The sequence below is a fragment of the Dermatophagoides farinae genome, chromosome 3 (assembly GCF_024713945.1).
Source record: "Dermatophagoides farinae isolate YC_2012a chromosome 3, ASM2471394v1, whole genome shotgun sequence".
Taxonomy (NCBI): domain Eukaryota; kingdom Metazoa; phylum Arthropoda; class Arachnida; order Sarcoptiformes; family Pyroglyphidae; genus Dermatophagoides; species Dermatophagoides farinae.
The window spans coordinates 3,489,961-3,512,657 of NC_134679.1; the positions used below are offsets into that span (position 1 = coordinate 3,489,961).

Sequence of the window (22,697 nt, forward strand, 5' to 3'; positions counted from 1 at the left end):
AGTAATCCGCGTATGTGCAGCTGTTAATAATAAAATGACGACGGCGGTAAAAATTTGTGTGATCAGGATAAAAAAAAAGTGGTCTCCATTTTTTTTTTGTCTCTGCTGCTGTCTTCATGTACCACTTCCAAGAAAAATAATATTCGCCGACGACAATCTGACGTCGAAAAGTTTGAACATATATTGTCTGGTTTGTTTTGGTTTTGTGATTTTTAATTTCGGTCTCTATTTTGATGGAGATTTATGAACAAAATCGGTGTTTTTTTTTCGTTATCTTTCATTATCCTTTCGCCCTTATTATTCATTACTGACATGTATTTATTATTTCAAATGAAACGAGCTTTTCTTACATCATGACAAAAATGAAAAACAATTGGCCAAAGCACAATACAATGCCAAATAATAATTATCACAGGTATTAGCAAAAAAAAAATTGTTTAAAAAATTTTGTATTTAAAACTTGAACGCCATCTACGAACCGAAATGTCTTTTTTTGAAACGTTATAACATCGATGTTAGTTGAGATCATCATAGTAAAAATTCGATGGATACCATTGAGAAAAAATACAACAAACTTTTGTGATGCTTATAAGATTATTGCATAATCTAATCTTCATTTGTACATTATAAAATATATACTTAATATAATATAATGGCTTTAGACATCCATGAATACACCCGGCTGATAAACTGGAATACATCCAGCCATTCAAATTGGTTTGACTGCCTACTCGACAAATCATCTCATCAACATGATGAACAAGTCGAAAAACGATGAACAAAATTTAGAAACAGTCAATAGCGCCAGCACCAAAATGCCATGTTGAAAAATCTTATTATAATACGAAAAATATCGACTTATTATAAACATCATTTTTTTGATGATTAGTTGTTGATCAGAAATTAGATTATTACTCAGGATTAAAAATATTGACATAAATTGATGTTGAATCATATGATCAGATCACTTTATCAACATCATCATTTTCATTTTTTTTCCGCATTTCGAGTTTAACATTCTAATTTCGTCTTCATATTCATATATAGCTTTACTTATTTTAGTGCAGTTTTTTTTAAATATCATTTCTAGTTAGTTTTCATTTATCAGAATATATATCTTAAATTTGTACACCACCGCCATCCGCCAACATTCAACAACAACAATAACAAGGTCTTCCTGTCCTTTATTGCCATTGAATGGTCGTTATCATCATCATCATCAGCATCGTTGTTTTCTTCTGATTTTATTCGTTAAATTATAAAGTTGTTGAATATATAGTGGAGCTAAATTAAGTATTATGATGACATCGAATTCATTGATGAAATCAACAGAAACCGCTTCGAATCGATCAAATCGTCGATTTTATCGTGTAGATTCAATACCGACCGGTGATCATGGCCTTACAGCTGAACATGAAAACAAATGGTGTTTTGAAGTGGCTTGGGAAGTGGTCAATAAAGGTTTGAACAAAAAAAATAAGGTTGATAAAGTTTGATTTTTTCAGTCACTTCAAAAAATTTTACACTTTTACAGTTGGTGGTATTCATACCGTAATTCGTACCAAAGCCCAAACATCTGTTGAAGAATTAGGTAATCGTTATTTCATGATGGGCCCCTATATGGAACAAATGGTTCGAACCGAAGTGGAAATTGAAGAAGAACCCGTCGAACGATGTTTTCGTGAAACGATTAAAATCTTTCGTGACCATGGAATCAAAGTAGTCTTTGGCCATTGGCTAATAGATGGTTATCCGGCAGTCATCTTGTTCGATATTGAATCGGCTTCGTTTAAATTGAATGAATGGAAACATAATTTTTATGAAGTCACCCACATAGGTATACCACATCAGGATCGTGAATCTAATGATGCTTTGATTCTTGGTTATTGTGTTACCTGGTTTCTTGAAGAAATTTACAAACGTATACAAGAACTTTATGGAACACCGTTGATGGTTGCACAATTTCATGAATGGCAAGCCGGTGTCGGTTTGATATTATGTAGAACGCGACATTTGGATATTGCAACTGTTTTCACTACACACGCAACATTACTTGGGCGATATTTGTGTGCAGGAAATGTTGATTTCTATAACAATCTTGATAAATTCCATTTGGATCGTGAAGCCGGCAATCGTCAAATCTATCATCGATATTGTATGGAAAGAGCTGCATCTCATTCGGCTCATGTTTTCACCACTGTTTCGGATATAACAGCAATGGAATCTGAACATCTACTCAAGCGAAAACCATGTCTGATCACACCAAACGGTTTAAACGTGAAAAAATTCAGTGCCATCCATGAATTTCAAAATCTACATGCATTAGCCAAAGAAAAAATTCATAAATTTGTACGTGGACATTTTTATGGTCATTATGATTTCGATCTGGATAAGACATTATATTTTTTCATCGCTGGTCGATATGAATTTAGTAACAAAGGTGCAGATTTATTTATCGAATCTTTGGCTCGTCTTAATCATTATCTCAAGGTAAATTTTAATAAAAGATTTGATTCTTAGTTTCTGATCTTGATGTGATTGATACTAGTCTAGCCAAAGTGACGTTACTGTGATTGCTTTCCTAATATTTCCCGGAAAAACTAATAATTTTAATGTCGAATCATTACGTGGTCAAGCTATCGCTAAACAATTACAAGAAACCGTTGATGAAGTTCAGGAAAATATTGGCAAACGTTTGTTTGACATTCTTTTACAAGGTCGTTTGCCCGGTCCATCCGATTTGATGAAACAGGAGGACATTGTCGAACTGAAACGTTGCATTTATGCTGCTCATCGATCAACATTACCACCAGTCATCACACATAATATGCAAGATGATAGTTCTGATCTCGTTTTGCAACATATTCGCCGTACACAATTGTTCAATAATCGTTCTGATCGTGTTAAAATTATTTTTCATCCAGAATTTCTAAGTTCCACTAGTCCATTGTTCCCAATTAGCTATGATCAATTTGTTCGGGGCTGTCATCTGGGCGTTTTTCCTTCTTATTATGAGCCATGGGGCTATACACCAGCTGAATGCACTGTAATGGGCATACCATCAATAACCACCAATCTTTCCGGTTTCGGTTGTTTCATACAGGAACATGTTGCTGATCCCATATCATACGGAATCTATATTGTCGATCGTTTACATAAAAATCCCGAAGAAAGTGTTCAACAATTGGCTCAATACATGTTTGATTTTAGTTGTTTAACGAGACGACAACGAATTATTCAACGTAATCGTACTGAACGTTTATCTGATCTTTTAGATTGGAGAAATCTTGGAATAGTAAGTTTATTGAAATAATTACAAATGAATGATAAAATTTATTTTTTTTCTCTTTAAAAAAAAGTATTATCGGAAAGCACGACAATTAGCACTGCATAGAATGCATCCAGAAATAATGACTGAAGATGGTACTATAGCTTCATTTAATTTTCCGAAACCAATTTCTGCACCGGCAACACCGGCCTCATCACGAGCACCATCACCTGTTTCATCAGAAGATGATGATGATGATAGCGTACATTCTGATGTTGAGCGTGATATCCTAACAAATAATGATGATAATGGTAGTGTCGAAGCTATTCTGAATAAAGCAATAGCTTCAACTCAAGCTTAAAAAGCTATAATAAATAAAATACTTATTTTAAATTATTTTTCGTTTTAAACAACAACAAAAAAAAATCTCAACTAAATAAAGGTTAATGTTTGAATTAAATTTTTATTCCCATTTCAGTTTCAAATGTAATTTTAAAAGGATTTAGCACTTTTTCAAAAAGGATAATTGGTCAAATGTGGACCCAACGAAAATGGACAAGTACGATAATTTTGATCCAATGACATCAATTCTTTAAGATCTTCATCGGTCAATTTAAAATCATACACTTGTAGGTTGGAAATGATACGTTCGAGGCGAACACTTTTTGGTATGACGATAAAGCCACGATCGATAGCAAAACGGATCAGAATTTGGCCGGAATTTTTCTTATATTTTTGAGCTAAACGAACAATGACAGGATCGTTGAGCAAATCTTTTTTCTTCTCATCGGGAAAATAAGTCGAACCGGGATTACCCAATGGTGAATAGGCAGTCAAAATAATGCCTTGATCGGCACAGAATTTTCGCAATTTTTCCTGATTCAAATATGGATGGCATTCAACTTGATTAACCACCGGTTTAATTCGAGCGACTTTCAAAAGTCGTTCAACTTGTTCTACATTGAAATTTGAAATTCCAATCGATTTGATCAAACCTTGATCGACTAATGATTCTAATGCTTGATAGGCTTCAATAAAATCGACTTTTCCATCAATTAATTTGTCATTTGAATCTTTAGGAAATAATGAATCATCTGTTTGTTCAAAACTCATTGGCCAATGCAATAAAATCAAGTCCATGTACTTGAGCTGTAATTGTTTGAGAATTTTATCCAAACAAATCGGCACACGATCTTTGCGATAGAAAGTTAGCCAAATTTTAGATGTTACATACAATTCATCTCGTTTTAACTATTTTAATATTAATAAAAATAAAAATCATACATATTAAACATGGATTTAGTATTTTGATTCATTCAAAAACTCACCACGCCGGCTTCAATGCATTCGGTGATAGCTTTACCAATCTCTTCTTGATTCTGATAGATGTATGCACAATCCAGATGACGATATCCATTTTCTAATGCACCTTTCACGGCACGATAAACGGAACCATCAGGTGGTGATTGCCAAGTACCAAGACCAAGATTTGGATATTTTTGTCCATTGTTGAACGTGACAAATTTTGAATCAGCCATTCTTTCTAAAAATAAGTACACTTTTATTATCTTGTTTTTATGATGTCAAAATCGTACGATTGTTGAAAGTTAAATGCTTGTTGATTATGGAAGAATGAGAGCTTATATAATTGAATTGCTTTTCAATTAGAAAAAAAAAATCGAACAGCGACGGAAAAAAGCTGTCATAGTGATAAATGCTTGCTTGGTATCTATAGTTATGAATGTAACCACAAAACCATAGCAACTAAATAAATTTTATTTATTAAACAATTATCTGTCTATCATTGCATTAAATATCAAGTGTTTTGCTAGAAATAAAATCTCGATCGTAACCAATATCGATAAATAATTGTTTTTTTTTTTTTGGTTTATCAAACGAAACCAATGTATTATTTGTTATAAACACATACCCGAAACCAATGACAATGTCCAATTCGGAATGAAAATCAATGTACAATGTATTTGGTAAGAAAAATTGAAAATATTTCAGGGAAATATTATATTGTGTTTTTATTTATACACACATGTAAAATAAATGAGCAAATAAAAGCCGGTTTTTATATAGCATAGAAAAATGTGTGCACATCAATCTGAACGATCTGTACATATAACCAATGATGTAAGGTGAATTTCGATTTATTCAGAATTAATCATCATCATCATTATAGTTTATATTATGTACTATGCCCAGAATTTTAATTCAGATATGATTATTATTCTGAAATTTTTTAGAATTTTGATTTAGTCCATTAATGTGTTTGTTTATACTTCTAGTACTGTTAGGATTATCCGATATTTTATGACAATATTTACAACGATAATATTTTCGTTTATGTTGTTGATTATTTGTTTGTTTTTTATCATTATTGTTTTGTTTACGAATTCCAAATAAAATCTTTGATCGATATTTTCGATGATGATGATGATTTTGACGGTATCGATATTTACGCTGTTGATGTTTGATCACATCTTTTGAATCGAATGTTTTCACTGATGATGGTGATGATGATATGGTTGATGCTTTTTCTGCTAATAAAGTTGCCGGAATGTTATTTGTAATACAGGCGAAACCATAGGTAATATTTCCAATTTTGGACCATAATTGCCAAGCAACCGATAATGACGTGATGAACAAGAATAATATGAATGTCAGCAAATCTTTTTATTGAGAAAATGATAGATTTAGCATGAATTAATCTGAAAAAAAATTGCACTTACCATTCTTGGTCAAATTTATCAAATCGACAAATGGGTATACCCTAATAATGTGATAATTATTATAAAGCCATAGATTATATATGATACGAAAAAGAGAATAATTCTTGAATAAAAAACAACAATCAAATGGAAGTAATTGAAGATAGACAGTTATGATTGATGTTGATAGGGCACTCATCTGAATAAAAAATGAAAATCAGTTCAATGATCATTGTATTTGTTAAGCATTCACATACCCAGAATAAATCGATAAAATAAAACATTGTTAGATGGAAAACTAAGACACCAAATATGAATGCGATGTTGAGATAAAGCTCGCCATTATTTTCATTATCGTCGCTATAATCGAATGAATAACTTTTTCCACCGCCATAACTTAGCATATACACATCGAATAGAGTAGCCATTAACCAAAATGATAATACAATTGAATGTAGTGATAACGCTAGGCGAAGATTTCGAGTACATCGGCAAACAATTGTCCATATGGATGATAGAATCATACTTATCAGGAATGCATAGATTAGATTCTCGTATGAACGATGATGACTTCGATTAGGATTGTCTGGATGCCATTTTGAAGAAATAGTAGCCATCAATGATATCGAAAAAGCAAAGACCAGAATGAAAGCGAAATAAAATATTTCTGAGAGAAAAAATTTAAACAGATAATTATTATAGGTTAAATTTAAACATCAATGTAAAAAAAATACCGAGAATAAAATATCGATAACCTATGATCGAAACGATTGTTGAAAATATGCCCATGAAGACTAGCACAATGATGAATACAATATCAACCGATTTTGAGTCTGTATTGATGTTATGACTAGGAATATACAATGACCAATGAATTGTGTCATTTAGAATCGCTTCGTTTTTCAAACGAGCCACAATATTAAAATAAATTGTTTGCTTTGAATTGGAAGCAAAATACAACCGTAGTGGTGATAGATTTGAATTTATTCTGGCTATAAGCAAACAATGATTAACAATCCAATCATAATTGGACATTGAGATTAGTCGATGAAAATATTCCGTTTCATCATCATTATCATTATTATCGTTGGTATAATATGCATAGATAAGATATTCAATCTGATCACGACTTTCTCGGCCACACTGATATTTCCAATCGGTTTCATTACCAAAAGCTGCATGCTGAAATGTCAAATAGTTGATCAAAGGAAAAGTGGTTGGTTTTATATAAATGAATGGAGAAATTTCCAATGGGAATTCTAGATTACATCCGCCTGGCACGGGAACTGTGCGAAAAACAATACATTTATCAATATCAATGTGAAAAAAATTATACATACCATATATACTATGATATTTATTTTCAATCAACAATACATTCAATGGATTGACATTAGGATTGTACAAGCAGATTGAATATGATCGATGATAATGTTGGTTTCGGCCAAATGCTAGGCCAAAATTTGTTCCATTCATCACAATGGATTTAGGATTTTGCCAACGACATAATGATACGTTACGATTTTTATGTGTGTGAATTCCGAAAATGGTTAAAAATCCATCGGAATCATTAGAACTATCATCATTGGCTTTGATTAATTCATGTTCACTATCATTTAATTGAATTAGCTTATGATTAATGACTCGATTGGTTAATTGAAGTTGAAGTTTGTCCATACTAATGGAGATGTTAACAAATTGAACCGGTGCCGAATGACTAGGTACAATAATCATGTTGAGCATTATGACCAACAAAAATAAGTTAATGATTTGAAAAAATTGTGCCATTTTTTTAGAATAAAATGTGGCGCCAAAAAAACGCCATGAATTTTTCACAAATGACCACAATATATTTCAAAATGTATGTGAATAGAAATAGTCGACACTGTTTATTATTAAAAAAAACCGTTGAAAAAAATGATAGTTTATGCTCACTGGTACAAGATGGCATAAAAATCGCATTTTCAATAATTAGAATTAGACAACACAAGATAGCAGCACACGATTCAAGGAAATTTTTGTTTTTGACTATAGTGTTCCAAAAAGTAGGAGACGCGCCTTTATTCAAGAGATCCATCCATTGGAAAAAGTTGGTGAGTGTGTTGAAACAAGAGATCCAAATAGATGATTGGATCGATACAGAGGGTGCTAGGACCCATTCGTACTCCCACTCATTCATTGTTGGTTTCTATATTTTTTTTTGTGTAATCAAATATTTTCCCAAAAAGATATTGTCCAGGCTATATATATGATAAGTATTCACGAATGGAAAACGGTTTACACCAATTGTAGATAGTATGATGATAGAAATGATGATGATGATACTGTAAATAACATTCTAACACTGCCACTACATTAAAGTATTTTGACACTGCCATTCGGATTTACTGTCTGTATGTTGTCGTTGTCTTTTAACAATTCATCCAATTTTAGGACGCGATGAATTGTCAGGAATTCTTATCCGAATCTTTCTATGTTCGTTTTGAAATGACTATGAACTCTATGTTGCATAGTGAGCGAGTGCGCCCCCATTCATTGTGAAGAATTTTACTGAAAATCAACAAAGAATTTTAATCATCATTTAGTGCATGGTTGAGTTTGACGTTTTATGTTCTTTGGGTGTGTGTGTGTGTATGTGTGTGAAAATATTGATGTTTATTGTCTGGTTTTTCCGATTTTAAAAAAATGTAAAATTTTCAAAATTATTGAATTTCTAGCTTATTATACGGAACAAATATTATAACCAATGCCACACTATAGTAACATCTCTCATTTATCATCAACATCAATTTTGAAAAAAAATTACGATATAAAATAAGCGAAAATATTTGTATTCGATGACTTTGACGGTCAATATAACTTTGCGCCGCCCCCCTGCTTGGTGTGTGTTTGTATGTGTGTGAAAATATTGATGTCTTATTGTCTGGTTTTTCCGATTTTAAAAAAATGTAAAATTTTCAAAATTATTGAATTTCTAGCTTATTATACGGAACAAATATTATAACCAATGCCACACTATAGTAACATCTCTCATTTATCATCAACATCAATTTTGAAAAAAAATTACGATATAAAATAAGCGAAAATATTTGTATTCGATAATTATTTTCATTGGCCAATGTATCTTTTGACAGCTGCTGCTGCTCACGGTTCATTCATCAAAAACAGGATCAATGATGTAAATTATTAAAATTTGTTTTGGCCTATATATTTGAAGAAAGACAAACATTTCCTTTAATCATCATCATCATCATCATCACTTTGATCAGTCTATCAACAATCAAAGACGAATGATCGAATGTTTGTTTTTGTTCAAGTGATTCTCGATTGACAGTCTATTTCGACAACCACCACTTGTTATTCAGTTTTGATTTTGGTTTGCCGGCAATCATCATAATGAATCATTGATGATTATGATGATCATCAGAAAATTATTTGTTTGATGAAAAAATGATTTGCGAAACAAGTATATGTTTGACATTTTTTGTCGATTATCATCACGACAGATTGGTTGCCATCATAAGCTAATAGTCATACAAGCCTACATTCTTTCCTATTTTGTTTGTTTATATTCGGCTTGAATCATCAATCATGTCGGTGTTTGATAACCACATGAACATTTTTTTCGCTAACATAAAAATCCAAAATCTGAATCAATTTTGAATCAAGATTATTTGATTTTTTATTCAAATTAATCAATCGCACCGGCTACAAACAATGGGTAAAGAACAAGACTTACTGGAAGCATCTCGAAGTGGACATTATCATATTATTGAAAAAAATCTTATGGCCAGAGTGAAAAAAAGTGGTCCGCTCAATTTAACAAGGTATTTTAAAATGTGAAAAACCAATTTCTATTAAATTGAAACAACAACAACAAAAATTCTCTCATGAAGCTTTCCTCCCATATATTTTGTTTTTATAATAAATAATTTGACAGACGATTTTACTTGAAAATAATATATAATAGTAACCATTGATTTAATGGTTTGAGCCTTTAATAACTGTTTTTTTTTTCATTAACGTTCATGAAATCCTAATTACGATCAATAATAACTAAAGCCCGATTTCCGAAAACAACTAAAGAAAAAGAGAATTTTTCTTTGCCATACTTCAAAAAGTTCAAAAAGGACTGGACATTTAGAAAGTTAGAATAATTAATTTGAAAAAAATCAATCAAAAATCATGCAATTACAAAAGTTGATCGTAAATCCTCTTATTATGTATGGCTACCATATTATTATTATTATTATTTCGATTTATTTTCCCCCAATGCAAACTCATCCGTTTAGGAATTTTATTTCATTTTCCACTTTATAAAAAAAACTTCCAATGACCGTCTTGTCTTTAATTATCAACAAATTGAACAACTTGAAAACTCATGACGATATTCATGTTTTTTTTCTATAATAATAAATCATGACGATAATAATTGAATATAAAAGCAATTACAAATTACTTGCTATTGAAAAATTATAATAAACCATTCCTACTGTTTGTGTTGATTTTTCATTTTCTCCACCGGTCTTCATGTTTTGTTGTGGCTATTTTTTTCAATCAAATTTTTCTTCCTGATAATTCATAAATAATAATCTCTTGACATAGGAAGTATTTGCATGATCGAATATTGAAAATTTTTTTTCATTCATCTAATAGGCTGAAAAAAATTCGTACCGGTAGCTATTTCAATTGAAAAAAAATTTGTTTTTTATTTAAGAAAAAAAATATACAAATTTCACGGTTCCATTATTTCATTTTGTTGACAAAAAGTAAAAGTTTTTTCCTCTTCTTTATTAATTAGTTGAACATTTTTAATGAAAAATTAATCGATTAATCGTTTTGTTCTCTTTTTTTTCAACATGATAATGATTTATAGCCTGAGAAGATTACCCGGTCCGAATACAACCGATCCTAGAAATGGTTTTACCTGTTTACATTATGCTTCACTTAATGGTCATAAGTAAGTTGCCGGTTTGCTTGATCGATTTCGATAAGATTCAGTTAATTTGATGTGAAAATCTTATCATTTTTTTTTAATTTTCAACATTAAATAGGGACATTGTTCGTATATTGTTAGAACATGGTGCCAATCCAAATGTAGTGGATCATAATGGATCATCTCCGTTACACCTGGCTTCATGGACCGGAGATTATGAAATTGTAGATATGTTAATCTCGATCAACAATACCAGCAACGGTAACAATAGCAGTCAACAGAGCGATAATTCTATTAAAAAGACGATTGCGGATATTAATCTCAAAGTATACTCTCGATAAATTTCACTTTTATTTCTCATATGACAATTGTTTTTTCTATATTTTTTTCACAAACAATTCGGTTGTTTTATCACAGAACAAAGACAATGAAACAGCTTTACATTCTGCTTGTCAATATGGTCATACCCCTGTCGTTTCGTTATTATTAACCCAAGGTGCCGATCCATTCGTACAGAATATTCGTCAAGAGACTCCATTAGATTTGGCCAGTCAATATGGTCGTTTGGAAACGATCGAATTATTATTAAGAATACGTTTTGATTTGCTTAATGAATACTTACCAACGAGTAAATCTAGCAATAACAACGGTAACCTAAATTCTGTTATACGAAGGCAACATTCACCTTTGCATTTAGCTTCACGAAATGGACATAAACCAATTGTCAAATTATTATTGGATCTAGGATTCGATGTTAATTACCTGGTAATGGCCGTTTCTATCAATAATGCATGATAATTATTTAGTTTGATTAGAATTAGGTAGTTTTATACTTTAATTAACCAAATAGATTTACCTTGTGATTATTGGATATAATTTTTTTTTTGTTTTTTTCTCTTTTCTCAATCGGAATGACGGTCAGACTGTGAATGGAACTGCATTACATGAAGCGGTCATGTGCGGTAAAAATGAAGTTGTCCGTTTGCTATTAGAAGCAGGTACCGATATACAATTATGTAATGATCGTGAACAAAAAGTTCAACAACTACTTGATGGCCTAAACACGTCGGTGGCGAAACAGACAAAAAAATTGATTAGAGGTTAGCTTAAAAATGTTAATAATTACAAACAATTGAATTCAATGATGATCATTTACACCACAAAATATTTGTAGAACATAAACAACGAATAAATGTTGATAATTTTGATGATGATGATGATGATCCAATCATGAATCGTACGAACGAGCTAATTTCTCCCATGTCCGAATCTACGACTAGTCATATTAGTCATATTAGTCATACAAACAGTTATGGAGGTGGCCAAATTTGTGGTGATCATTCTCATTCGGAAGATCAAGATTTAACTATTGTTGACTCAATGTTACAAGAAGATATGAATATACTATATAATCATCATGACAATAACAATCAGGATTTTGATGATCTTATAATGGATGATGAAGATGGAACCGATATTCAATGCATCTCACCGCCACCAGGCTATACTGATGGTGATCATATCGATCATCATCACGATGCTGATCATCTCTATCCATCGAATCATGAACAAGACGGTCGTCTCGATTGTGTTTCTCCTTCCTCATCGCTGTTTTCTACTTCAATCTTTTCAGAATTGGCATCCATTTTTGATGACCATCTCAATCAAAGAAAAACAGCAGGACCAAAATGCCTAGATCCTAATCAATTGATGATCGATGGCTCAATGGAATCATGTTCAACACAAATTAAATCTTCAAATTCATTTACGATTGATAATGATCAGCTGATATATCGATCAACGACATCGAATAATAGATTTTTTGATGATGATCACAATGGTAACAATAATAATAAGGATCATCATCTTCATCATCATCAATCATTCAACGATGTTGCTACATATTGTCGTGATTCACCATCACGTCGAATGACAACACCCAATTTATTGATGGGTGTTTCATCTTCTTCGAATATTCTAACTCATAATGATCATTTATCAATGATGATGAGTACATCGCTAAATTCCGATTCCAACCTCGAGAATGTTATTGTGAACAATAACAATGATCCGATGGCCATTTCTTCATCAAACTATTCTATTTCATCGGCTGCATCTTCCACCGCTAACATGAACAAGGCTTCCAAAATTCAGCCGCCAACAAAGCCACCACGTAAATCCATCGATGCGAAAAAAATTTCCAAAGCAAAATCTGTTGATCAATGCCCATTATCTATATTGAGGACAGCAAAAATGTCCGTTTTAGGTAGTAAAAATGATAATACTAAATTAGCTATTGGAATGAATAGCATTGGTGGTGATGAAAAACAACAACAGTTGCCTTCGGCTGCGATAACGGCCAATCGCACCGAATCTCGATCATCGGATTTAGTTGATTCAAGTGATCATAGTACTTCGCAACATATGAACAGCGTAATAAGCAAGAATGGTAAGTATCATGATTGAAAAAATTGATAGAAACTAAGCTATTATTATACTATATAGAAAACAATCAAACAAAATGCAAAAAAACAAAAAAACAAACAACCGAATCGGCCGATTGTGGTGATAAAGATAGAGTCCAAATATCGAAAGGCCAAGATATTGCACATATGACGTCATCGTTACTATCATCGGCTACACATCATTCCATTGACGATTTTTATCTTCTTTACGATCAGGCTGCACGTGAAGAATATGAAAAGGAGAAATCCAACTACCACCATCAAGATCATCGATTTTCGGTAAACACTCAATTTTTGGATCAAAAGCAGCCGCAACAACAACGTTTGCAATTGTCATCACAGCCAACAACATCGAAAGTGGAAGTAAACGTACGACAATTAACAACCGAAATGGATAAACTTGAATCGATAGTGAACAATCCTAATGGCAATAATGATAAAGACAACAACTATTTAATGCAGAAAAATGATCCACCAAGTCCAAATAGTGCCGAAACAGAAATCATTCATACAATCGAACCATTGAGACAGGTATGTATGCTTACTATACCCTTATTGAATTGAATCGAATTAAATTTGATTCGATTTGATGGGATTTTAGCAATTTTATGACAATCATAACAATACAATTTTGAAGACAAATGGCCATAATTTTGTTTCTGCTGAACCGAAACGAACGAAACGAAGGAAAAAAGCCGGACAAATTTCAAATGTTTCGATTTTGACGCAAACTTGTCACCATGTTCAAGATTGTCGTGATAATTGGACATTGACTGATCAAGATAATGGCGAACAGTTCAATGAGAATGAAACAATGATGCATGGAAATAATAAAAAATCAATCGGAATACTTGTTCAATTGGAAAATATAGACAAAAATGCCCAATTAGTAACAAGATGTGGAGTAGATGGACATGCTCGTAGTCGTCACCATCGAAATCAGAGTAAACGGCAACAACAAAAATTTGAACAACATTCTCAACAGCCTGAAATAATCAAACAACCGTCGAACCCAAAGCCCAAAAATGTTGAAAAACAGCAACGATCAACTAACGATTATTATAGTGCATATTGTGAAACATTAAAATTTGATAAAAAAGGTGAAAAAGAGGATCCTTTTGCTGGATTATGTCGAGGAGGATTGACGCCGGCTAAATCCAGTGGAAATAACCGGAATGTGACCGTACAGCCAGCACCATCATCATCAAATGGAACAATGGAAAAGAAAAAGAAAATTGTTGAATTAAGCGAAGCGAGAAAATCGCTGCGAAAACAAAGATCAATCCTGAGTGGCCGTGCTGAATCCTTGACCAAACTGAACAGTGGCGGTGGCAAACTTTCTATTCATAATCACACCAGCAATGATGGCAATCACGAGGAAAAGAAAAAGTCAAAATCAATCGATCAGAGATCTTCAACAACAATGACTGGTGCCATGATAACACAACCAAATAATATCTATGCAACCTTAAGAAAGAAAAAGAAAAGTAAAAGTCTTAATGGAGACCATCAATTGACTGTGATTGACATTGATGGAGGTCATCAACAAAACGGTGATGGTCTCCATTCATCCGATTCAAAAGATCAATTATTGAGCAATAAAACTAGTAGTATTCTTCAGGATCAAAGTCAACAAATTTTCCTATGGCTCAAAGAGATCGATATGCAACAATATAAAGATATTTTGATTCAGAATGGCTACGATAATCTGGATTTTATGGTTCGTTTAATTCAAACATTGCTATAACGATTTTTTTTTTGTTCCTCACAAATATACATACTTATCATTTAAACAGGATAATAACGTCATGGATGATAATGATTTGATTGAAATTGGCATAATTCAAGCATTGCATCGAGACGCCATTCCTTCGTGCCGCTCAATCATTACCCTATCGTACACCTAAATTGACTCATGATCAAATACAACAATTATCGATTGCTAAATGGCTTGCATTCATTCATCTAAAGCAATATATTGATATATTTCATAATAATGGCCTTACAGAATTGAGAAAAATTCGCAACATTTGGGAAGTAGAATTGGAAACAATGCTGGAGATTGATAAATGTGGTCACCGTAGACGAATTCTTTATTCATTATCTGATTTTAATCAACGTGATTCTATGATCGTCTCGGATAATAGTGATGTAAACATTTTAAATTTGTTATATGGCAACCTTTTAGGTCAAATTTTCTCACTATTTTGCTTTTCTGCTCTATTCAGGCTCTATCGCCATGGCTATCAACGGATAATGCTAGTACGTGCACTAATCTTGAACGAGAACGAGATCGAAATGAGCAAAAACAAAATCCGCCTACAATACCATGGAAAGGCTGGAAACATGCACGACATGAATTGATCAATGGAGAATGTAATTATTTGGTCACTTATCTAGGATCAACATTGGTACGCGAATTACGCGGAATCGATTCTACACGAGCATCAATTGGCAAATTGAAATCAGCAACAGCAACTTCAAATGAAAAAATACTGAAAATTTTGCTGTCAATCTCATGTCAAGGTGTACAGTTTAAGGATTCAAAATCGAATGTAAGTTTTTCAAAAGATTTTAAATATTACATCGAAAACAATTAATCTTTTATGCATTTTTTCGACAGAGATTAATATGTGAACACGAAATTCGTAATATCCATTGTATTTGTCAAGATAGCGAAGATTTAAATTATTTCGCTTATATTACCAAAGATTTTGAAACAAATAATCATTATTGTCACGTCTTCATGTCAGCACAAACGGTTCGTTTGATTCAGAATGTTTTAAATGAATTTCCTTAAATGAATTTTTTTAAATCATAAACACGCACAGGATCTAGTTGCGGAAATTATTCTTACACTGGGACAAGCATTCGAGATTGCTTATCAAATTGTTTTGGAACAATATAATATACATGTAAAACAGCAAACGACAATAACTTCAGTTACAAATCAATCGCCACAGGCAAAAGAACAAGAAAATTCTTCATCAACTTCAACGTCTGGTACACGAAATCATGGTAGCCAAAACAATAATTCATATTCAACATTTGTCAAATTGAACCAGCCACAAAAATCAGATGAACAAATGTTATCATCAGTAAATGATTCAATACGACAGCCTTCCAAACTTGTACAAAAATTATTGAACGATGATGTATCAATCAATGGTAGACATATTGATCAAGAAATTAGATTATTATCACCACCACCACCACCATCACCGTTGCCATCATCATCGTATGTTGAAATGGATCAAAATCAAAATGAAATAACATCCAAATCGATTCTGTCTACTGAAGAAAACATTACTGTTGGACCTGAAGAATTATACGCTGTAGTAGATAAAAGTCGAAAGACTAAATCAAAATTACCAATATCACAGCAACAACCCAAGGTAAATAACGATCAGAAACAAATGAATGAAAATGAAAAAGAGAATCGACCTGTTCCACCGATTCGCTCATCATCTACGGCATCTTCCAATTCAAGTACTGGAACTCGTCCAGATTCCAAACAACAACAACAACAGCAGCAATCACAACAGAAACCAAAACCACCTGTCCGTGTACAATCAATGCAGAATCAACAAAAACCTGAAGTGTCACCGAAGCCAAAAAATTTACTTAATAAATCAAACACTGTTACATCATCCTCGATGAATTTAAAACCAGTACTAGCAAGATATCAGCCACAATTGATTGCATTTCAACAGCCACAGCCAAAACAAACAAACCATTCCGAATCATCATCGCCAATGACGAATTCATTACCACCAAAAGCATCGATCAATCATAATCAAATGATTGATCGAAAATTTTGATCTCATTTAATTCCTTGAAATCACTTAGAATCCCCATTTTCATTGTAGTTTTTTTTCAAAGCAAATCAAAGCTCATTATTCTATTTTTTGTCGAATGAGACCAGAAAAGTTCTCAATTGTTAAGTTTGCCTTTGCTTTTCATTCGTTATGATTTTCAACAAATATCTGTTATTTGTTTGTTCTCATTATCTTGAAACAATACTCTGATAAAAAATTTTGAAAACAATGAACAAATTCAATAGTGCAATATATATGTAACAATTATTAGAATCGAATATCAGAAATACATTTATCATAGTATGTGTGTGTCCATAAAAACCGGAAGCAAAAAAAAATAGAAAATTCATCTTTTTTCTGCTAAAATTTAAACAACAAAATTTTTGATTTTTTGCTCAATGATATAATTTAAATAAAAAAAAAATTTCAATTTAAACAAGAAATACAAAATAAAATAATTTAACGATGAAATCATTTAGTTGACAACTTCCGTTTAGGTGAAAAATAGTTTTCCGTATTGACTTTTTTTTGCCGATGATAATAATAATGATGATGATGATTATTGAAGCAAATGACTTTCACTAACTTTCTTTTTCTCAAATGATGATCATCATGATAGTCGTTAATGATAATTGCAGCAATTCGTTCGAAATTTGGTTTCAACTGACAAACATGATCATTAATAAACCATAAGCTTGTTATCATCATCGTGATTGAATTTGGCTCTTTTCTTCTTTTGTTACGAAAAAAATGATAAGTTTGGTACAATCGATGCATTAATCAATCAATTGTTTTGCCGATGGATCGATAATAATTGTTTTGACTTTTTTCAATTTTAATGATGATCGAATTGTTGCTAATTGTTTGCGACAACATGTTGACAGATGGATCTGGTCGGTTGCATCATGAGCCAGGTTTTTCTTTGGATTTTAAAAATATATCTGATCTTGATTTATCTATCACTTTTTGATTAAGCAAAATTATTTTATTCGATTTGAAATTAAAGATAAAATGTGCAGAGCCATTATATTTAAAAATATGAAGAATCTCAAGAAAAGAAAATCGTATCGGATAACATTGGTCATCATCATTGAATATGATACAATCCTAAATCAATGGTTTATAATTAATTAGTTTTTTTCTAAAGTTGTTCATGTTCAAAATTTGTTTCATCGAATCATGGCTATATTTTTTTCAAGATGAATTGAATTCAGAATAGGATGATAATAATTATCTTGAAACCAGTTTATTTATTTGTTCTCTTATCTCACTATGACTTGTGGGTTGATTGGTTTGATTTGTCCTTATACGTGGATTGCAACAGCACGCGATCCGATTTGATTTATGATGAAAAAATCGTGTGAATAATGATGGCTAAATTTACGGTAATTATAATGTGGAAATACAGATTGTATCCAATCAGATGGTAGGTCGACAATTCACAACATTGATCATACATTGAAATTAAAATATTGGTGTGATCGAGTTTCTTTATTTGATTCGATATATGCAACGCATGTATGCCATGTGTCTTTGAATGTGGCATTAAATACCTTACTCTGCCAGATCGAATAATAGATTTTTTTTTTGCAAAAAAAGCCACAGTAGTAATTTTCATCATTCTAATGAGATGTACATACATTCATTGATACACGTTAAACCAACCGTACATTACATCATAACTATTATCTTATGATGTTTGAAATCAAAATCAAATCAATTGTTATTGTTGTTGCTGCTAAAATTTTATTCATTTCCTATAGAACATTAAAAATGGATATTCGATATTGGTTATTGAAAAACAAAAACTTGTTTTATGATTTTTTTCCGGTTAGCAACAATAATTTAAATATATCAAATTTGACACACTCAATTGTCTATATATGTGTGTTTGTGTGTGTCTGTGTTAATTTTTTGATTTAACAAATTGATCGTTATTTTTTATATGAAAAACGAAATAGCCAACAATCGATTGTAGTATATATGGGCGTACATTTAGAGAGATTTAAACAATTATGGAATGTATTATTTGCCAATCAATTTTCATCGAATTCGCCGGTCAGAAATTCGCTAATGTGCATATAAATGATCCAATACATAAGATTAAAACAAAGAAAACAAACGGGAAATACCACACGTGAATATTTATCAATATCGCTTGGACAAACACCAAACAATGTGTTCTGATTTTTTGCTCCCGGTATCGGTATCTGTGGTGGTGGTGTACCTGGTGTTTGTGGGGGCTGTTGCTGACCTTCTTCCACATCGCTTTCGACCATAGCTAATGATATTTTTTTCTTGTTGAAATCATACGATGGTCGACATTTTGGATCTAATTGGCCCTGTTGGCTTTGGCCGCTGGAACTGCCAATCATTCTGAATCGCATTTCCTATACATGCAAATGCGAAATTTTAAATTTAAATATCAAAAATATGTTTATCTGACATACTGGTGGATTATTTGTGTTTGCAATCGACATTCGAGCTCGTGGTGATTCTCCTATTGTTGTTGTTGTTGTATCTGCGAATGCGATTGGAGGATGTGGTGTACCCGGTGGTGGTGGTCCGGGCATCATTTCTATACTATTTGGTGGATGTCCACCGCTTGATTTTGATGATGCTGCGGCTGCTGCTGCCGCTGCTGCCATCATTGTTGATATCCTATGTGATTGTGCGAATTTGGCTACTTGTGTATGACGATTTTTACGCATTGCAATACGTTTCCCCATATAACCAACTGTAGCATATTCCAATAAGGAGGCGAATACCATGACGAAACAAGTTCCCAGATAGACATCAATTGATTTAATGTAGGAAATCTTCGGCAATGCTGCATTGGTCGATGACATCAATGTTGTCATCGTCAACACAGTGGTTACGCCCAGTTGTACACGAGCTGGAGATGCATTCTTTTTTTTGCAAATATTTAATTGGAATAGGAAATTGATGATTAATAAATTGTTTTAACTGATAAATGCTTCAATATACATACACGATGTAGCCAAAATGATACCCAACTGATTATGACAATCAGACTGGCAGGAATATAAATCTGTATCAGGTAATAGCCCATACTACGAACGAATTCCAATTCACAAACCAGGCGTGAATAATTTCCTGAGTATTTTTTTATTGTTGTTGTCACAATAAAAATCCGTCAGTCATGTCGAATGATTTAGAAAAGCTAGGTTAGGTTAGGTTAACATACCTGTACTTAGAACCTCAGTCTTGGAAAACTCTTTAAAACCTTTGATTTTAAATTGCGGTAGTTCGACCACGTTCGATATGCCCACCGATCCTTTACCGTCTATGCCCCATTTGTATTTGATGTCAGCTGTAGAATAGCCATCTGCGGAAGTCTCAAATCATTAAATCATTATTGTAAGGAAATAATTTTCAAACTTACAGCTTTCAATTTCAATTGTACATAATTGTCGATCCATTGGAAAATATTGAAGATTCATCGGACAGCTTGATGTAACCGTTAACCGAATTGATCGCAATACATCACCATTAGCACGGATACGTATGAAAGTATTAAATGTTGTTGCCTGATGAAATTGGGCCCATTTTTCATTGGCAAAAAAAGTATCTGGTACCCAAATTTTATCAGAAACTTCCGAACCAACAAACAAGGCATCAATACCTGGACGTGGCTTAAATGATAAACGTTTATCACGCCAGCCTTGACGAAAATAAAAATCGGCGGTAAAATCCTATAAAAATTGGTAAGTCAGTATTTATTAAAGATATTCAAACATTGAAAGAAAGTGATTACTACATACCATTTGAACTTCGGAAACGGACGAAATACTTATTATGTACATAGTGACACCCACCTCGACTGGTGGCCCAGCATAGTCTGGTCGGACACGTTTATCATAACGTTTATCCAAAATAGTATTTAAGATTTTCGTTATATTACGGCCAATTTCCGTTTGAGCCCTAAATGAGCATTAATGTATCAATAACATTTCTTGTAAACAGAAAGAAAATGTATATGTGATAAATTCATACTTGCTGGGTGAAGCTGGCATCGCTTGTGAAGCCACATGGTGATTATTATTCTGATTCAAAATGGCTATGATCAAAAACAGAAAGATTGTTGTACAAATCGATGAAAACGATTGATGAGAAAACGTGTGATGATTTCGGATGAGAGATGAATGATGTAATAATTTAAAAATCTTTGACAACATTCGAAATGGGACAAAATAATGAGCAGCAATGTAAAAGGTATTATTGTATTTTTCGTTAAAAATTAATTGGAGAAAATATTGATTTTTGTTCATTTCTAATTTGATCGTTTGATAATGATTCATCATTACAATGGCCCATGCTGATGATTATTTATCCAGTCATGTGATGTAACTTGTCATATTTTTGGTATATCCTGAATAAAATACATATATAAACACAAAATACACACAGAGCCAGAGAAAAAAAAACTCAAAGGGAAATCAATTTCATTAAATGTATTGTGTGCGGCCTAGTTTTTTCCTTTGTAACTGATGTTTTCTTATCATTTTTATTTCATATTCACTTTTCTAAGTTTGATGGGTAGTAGTAGTATGATGATCCAAAAGAACCAAGGAACTCGATCGTTCACTCAAATTGACAAAAATATTTTGGATGTTCCATGCGCGCGATATGTTCCTATATGATCACCATTTTGTGCGTCATAACCTTATGAAATAATTCTATATAGCGACCGGCGTTTGTTTGTTTCCGACCGAAAAAAGGGAATAAAACTCAATTGAGATGCTCATAGCCCCTTCCTACCTATATGTGAATATTTTTTTTCCGTATGTCGCGTTTTAGTCACGAAATTTGATTTAATTAGAACTTTATAATTTTCTTGATTTTTTCTTTTTTTTAACACAGATTTCTTTGTTTAATTGATAATTTTTTTTCATGCATACTAATTAATTCATAAATCTCCGTTTGCTGGAGAACACAAACATCGAACATTGTTTACTTTCGAACCACAGACGATAACGAAAGAGATTAATAATACAAATATATATCATTTTTTGAAGAAAACTTCAAGTTTCATGTGATTAAGATTTTGTTTTCTTTGTTCCTGGTTGCCTCTTACTGAGCAATGATGAGCTTTGTTAGTGTTCAGCTAGGCAACAATATGTATCAATTGCAAAAGTGATTTATGTATGATCTGATTTTACATAATACTGATGAATAACAAAAAAAGGCTAAGTTTTTTTTCGAAAATTGAATTGGCTCATGATTGAAAAGCCGATGACACCGAGACCTTTGTCTTTGTTAGTTGGCTTTGTTTTGTTTTTTTTTTTTTTTTTTGTCATTTTATTTCCATTTCATGATGTTTTGTTTGCGTTTAGTTTTTCCTATGAAGTTAAATGGTAAAAAACGGACAAAAACTACAACAACCCAAAAAAGGTCAGGTAAAAGTCAATCATATCAATTTTATTTTATCCATTTCCTTTACAGTCATAAAAGCATTTTTTATATGTCGGC

At 32.3% G+C, this 22,697-nt stretch overlaps 5 protein-coding genes across 9 annotated transcripts; 2 read left to right on the top strand and 3 right to left on the bottom strand.

The window, feature by feature from the left end:
• The first annotated feature begins 50 nt into the window (after positions 1-50).
• Positions 51-3,728, top strand: Glys (glycogen [starch] synthase). 2 transcript variants are annotated; one of them, XM_047057806.2, is made up of 4 exons: positions 51-1,461; positions 1,506-2,490; positions 2,549-3,295; positions 3,360-3,728. In XM_047057806.2, the coding sequence occupies exons 2-4, from the start codon at positions 1,606-1,608 to the stop codon at positions 3,627-3,629; spliced, it is 1,902 nt and encodes a 633-aa protein (XP_046913762.2). In that variant the 5' UTR covers positions 51-1,461; positions 1,506-1,605; the 3' UTR covers positions 3,630-3,728. The 2 variants fall into 2 exon arrangements, with proteins under 2 accessions (XP_046913762.2, XP_046913761.2); XM_047057805.2 differs by having other exon boundaries at positions 1,535-2,490.
• Positions 3,712-5,347, bottom strand: LOC124494604 (aldo-keto reductase family 1 member B10). 3 transcript variants are annotated; one of them, XM_047057811.2, is made up of 3 exons: positions 5,199-5,347; positions 4,597-4,811; positions 3,712-4,519 (listed from the first exon to the last, which is right to left on the bottom strand). In XM_047057811.2, the coding sequence occupies exons 2-3, from the start codon at positions 4,804-4,806 to the stop codon at positions 3,782-3,784; spliced, it is 948 nt and encodes a 315-aa protein (XP_046913767.2). In that variant the 5' UTR covers positions 4,807-4,811; positions 5,199-5,347; the 3' UTR covers positions 3,712-3,781. The 3 variants fall into 3 exon arrangements, with proteins under 3 accessions (XP_046913767.2, XP_075585334.1, XP_075585335.1); XM_075729219.1 differs by lacking the exon at positions 5,199-5,347 and adding an exon at positions 4,864-5,182; XM_075729220.1 differs by lacking the exon at positions 5,199-5,347 and having other exon boundaries at positions 4,600-5,182.
• On the bottom strand, positions 5,250-7,904 carry LOC142597383 (uncharacterized). 2 transcript variants are annotated; one of them, XM_075729212.1, is made up of 5 exons: positions 7,326-7,904; positions 6,720-7,271; positions 6,243-6,652; positions 6,007-6,184; positions 5,250-5,946 (listed from the first exon to the last, which is right to left on the bottom strand). In XM_075729212.1, exons 1-5 carry the CDS (start codon positions 7,771-7,773, stop codon positions 5,489-5,491), a joined length of 2,046 nt encoding a protein of 681 aa, XP_075585327.1. In that variant the 5' UTR covers positions 7,774-7,904; the 3' UTR covers positions 5,250-5,488. The 2 variants fall into 2 exon arrangements, with proteins under 2 accessions (XP_075585327.1, XP_075585326.1); XM_075729211.1 differs by having other exon boundaries at positions 6,720-7,819.
• A 1,003-nt stretch (positions 7,905-8,907) lies between these two features.
• Positions 8,908-18,781, top strand: LOC124494754 (uncharacterized). The gene is given in 13 exon segments (XM_075729210.1): positions 8,908-9,812; positions 10,862-10,945; positions 11,040-11,247; positions 11,339-11,686; positions 11,844-12,021; positions 12,096-13,370; positions 13,427-13,917; positions 13,988-15,106; positions 15,183-15,254; positions 15,256-15,537; positions 15,615-15,941; positions 16,010-16,147; positions 16,218-18,781. Coding segments are annotated over 13 exon segments (5,622 nt in total). The 5' UTR covers positions 8,908-9,702; the 3' UTR covers positions 17,208-18,781.
• Positions 18,782-18,931: 150 nt separating this feature from the next.
• On the bottom strand, positions 18,932-21,690 carry Rdl (Resistant to dieldrin). The gene is made up of 7 exons (XM_075729213.1): positions 21,222-21,690; positions 20,990-21,149; positions 20,611-20,920; positions 20,413-20,553; positions 20,197-20,321; positions 19,655-20,113; positions 18,932-19,594 (listed from the first exon to the last, which is right to left on the bottom strand). The coding sequence occupies exons 1-7, from the start codon at positions 21,527-21,529 to the stop codon at positions 19,241-19,243; spliced, it is 1,857 nt and encodes a 618-aa protein (XP_075585328.1). The 5' UTR covers positions 21,530-21,690; the 3' UTR covers positions 18,932-19,240.
• Positions 21,691-22,697: the final 1,007 nt, after the last annotated feature.

What these genes read in the sequence shown, in the direction of transcription:
- Rdl (XM_075729213.1), bottom strand. Translation starts at nt 21,529, where the DNA reads ATGATGAATCATTATCAAACGATCAAATTAGAAATGAACAAAAATCAA. An exon ending in CCGTTTCCGAAGTTCAAATG is followed by an intron (nt 20,921 to 20,989) that starts GTATGTAGTAAT and finishes CAATTTTTATAG; the next exon opens with GATTTTACCGCCGATTTTTA. An exon ending in TACAATTGAAATTGAAAGCT is followed by an intron (nt 20,554 to 20,610) that starts GTAAGTTTGAAA and finishes AGACTTCCGCAG; the next exon opens with ATGGCTATTCTACAGCTGAC.
- Glys (XM_047057805.2), top strand. Translation starts at nt 1,299, where the DNA reads ATGATGACATCGAATTCATTGATGAAATCAACAGAAACCGCTTCGAAT. An exon ending in TTGGGAAGTGGTCAATAAAG is followed by an intron (nt 1,462 to 1,534) that starts GTTTGAACAAAA and finishes ACACTTTTACAG; the next exon opens with TTGGTGGTATTCATACCGTA. An exon ending in ATTGGAGAAATCTTGGAATA is followed by an intron (nt 3,296 to 3,359) that starts GTAAGTTTATTG and finishes TTTAAAAAAAAG; the next exon opens with TATTATCGGAAAGCACGACA.
- LOC124494604 (XM_047057811.2), bottom strand. Translation starts at nt 4,806, where the DNA reads ATGGCTGATTCAAAATTTGTCACGTTCAACAATGGACAAAAATATCCA. An exon ending in AATGCATTGAAGCCGGCGTG is followed by an intron (nt 4,520 to 4,596) that starts GTGAGTTTTTGA and finishes ATATTAAAATAG; the next exon opens with TTAAAACGAGATGAATTGTA.
- LOC142597383 (XM_075729211.1), bottom strand. Translation starts at nt 7,773, where the DNA reads ATGGCACAATTTTTTCAAATCATTAACTTATTTTTGTTGGTCATAATG. An exon ending in ATTTTATCGATTTATTCTGG is followed by an intron (nt 6,185 to 6,242) that starts GTATGTGAATGC and finishes TTTTTTATTCAG; the next exon opens with ATGAGTGCCCTATCAACATC. An exon ending in GATAAATTTGACCAAGAATG is followed by an intron (nt 5,947 to 6,006) that starts GTAAGTGCAATT and finishes CTCAATAAAAAG; the next exon opens with ATTTGCTGACATTCATATTA.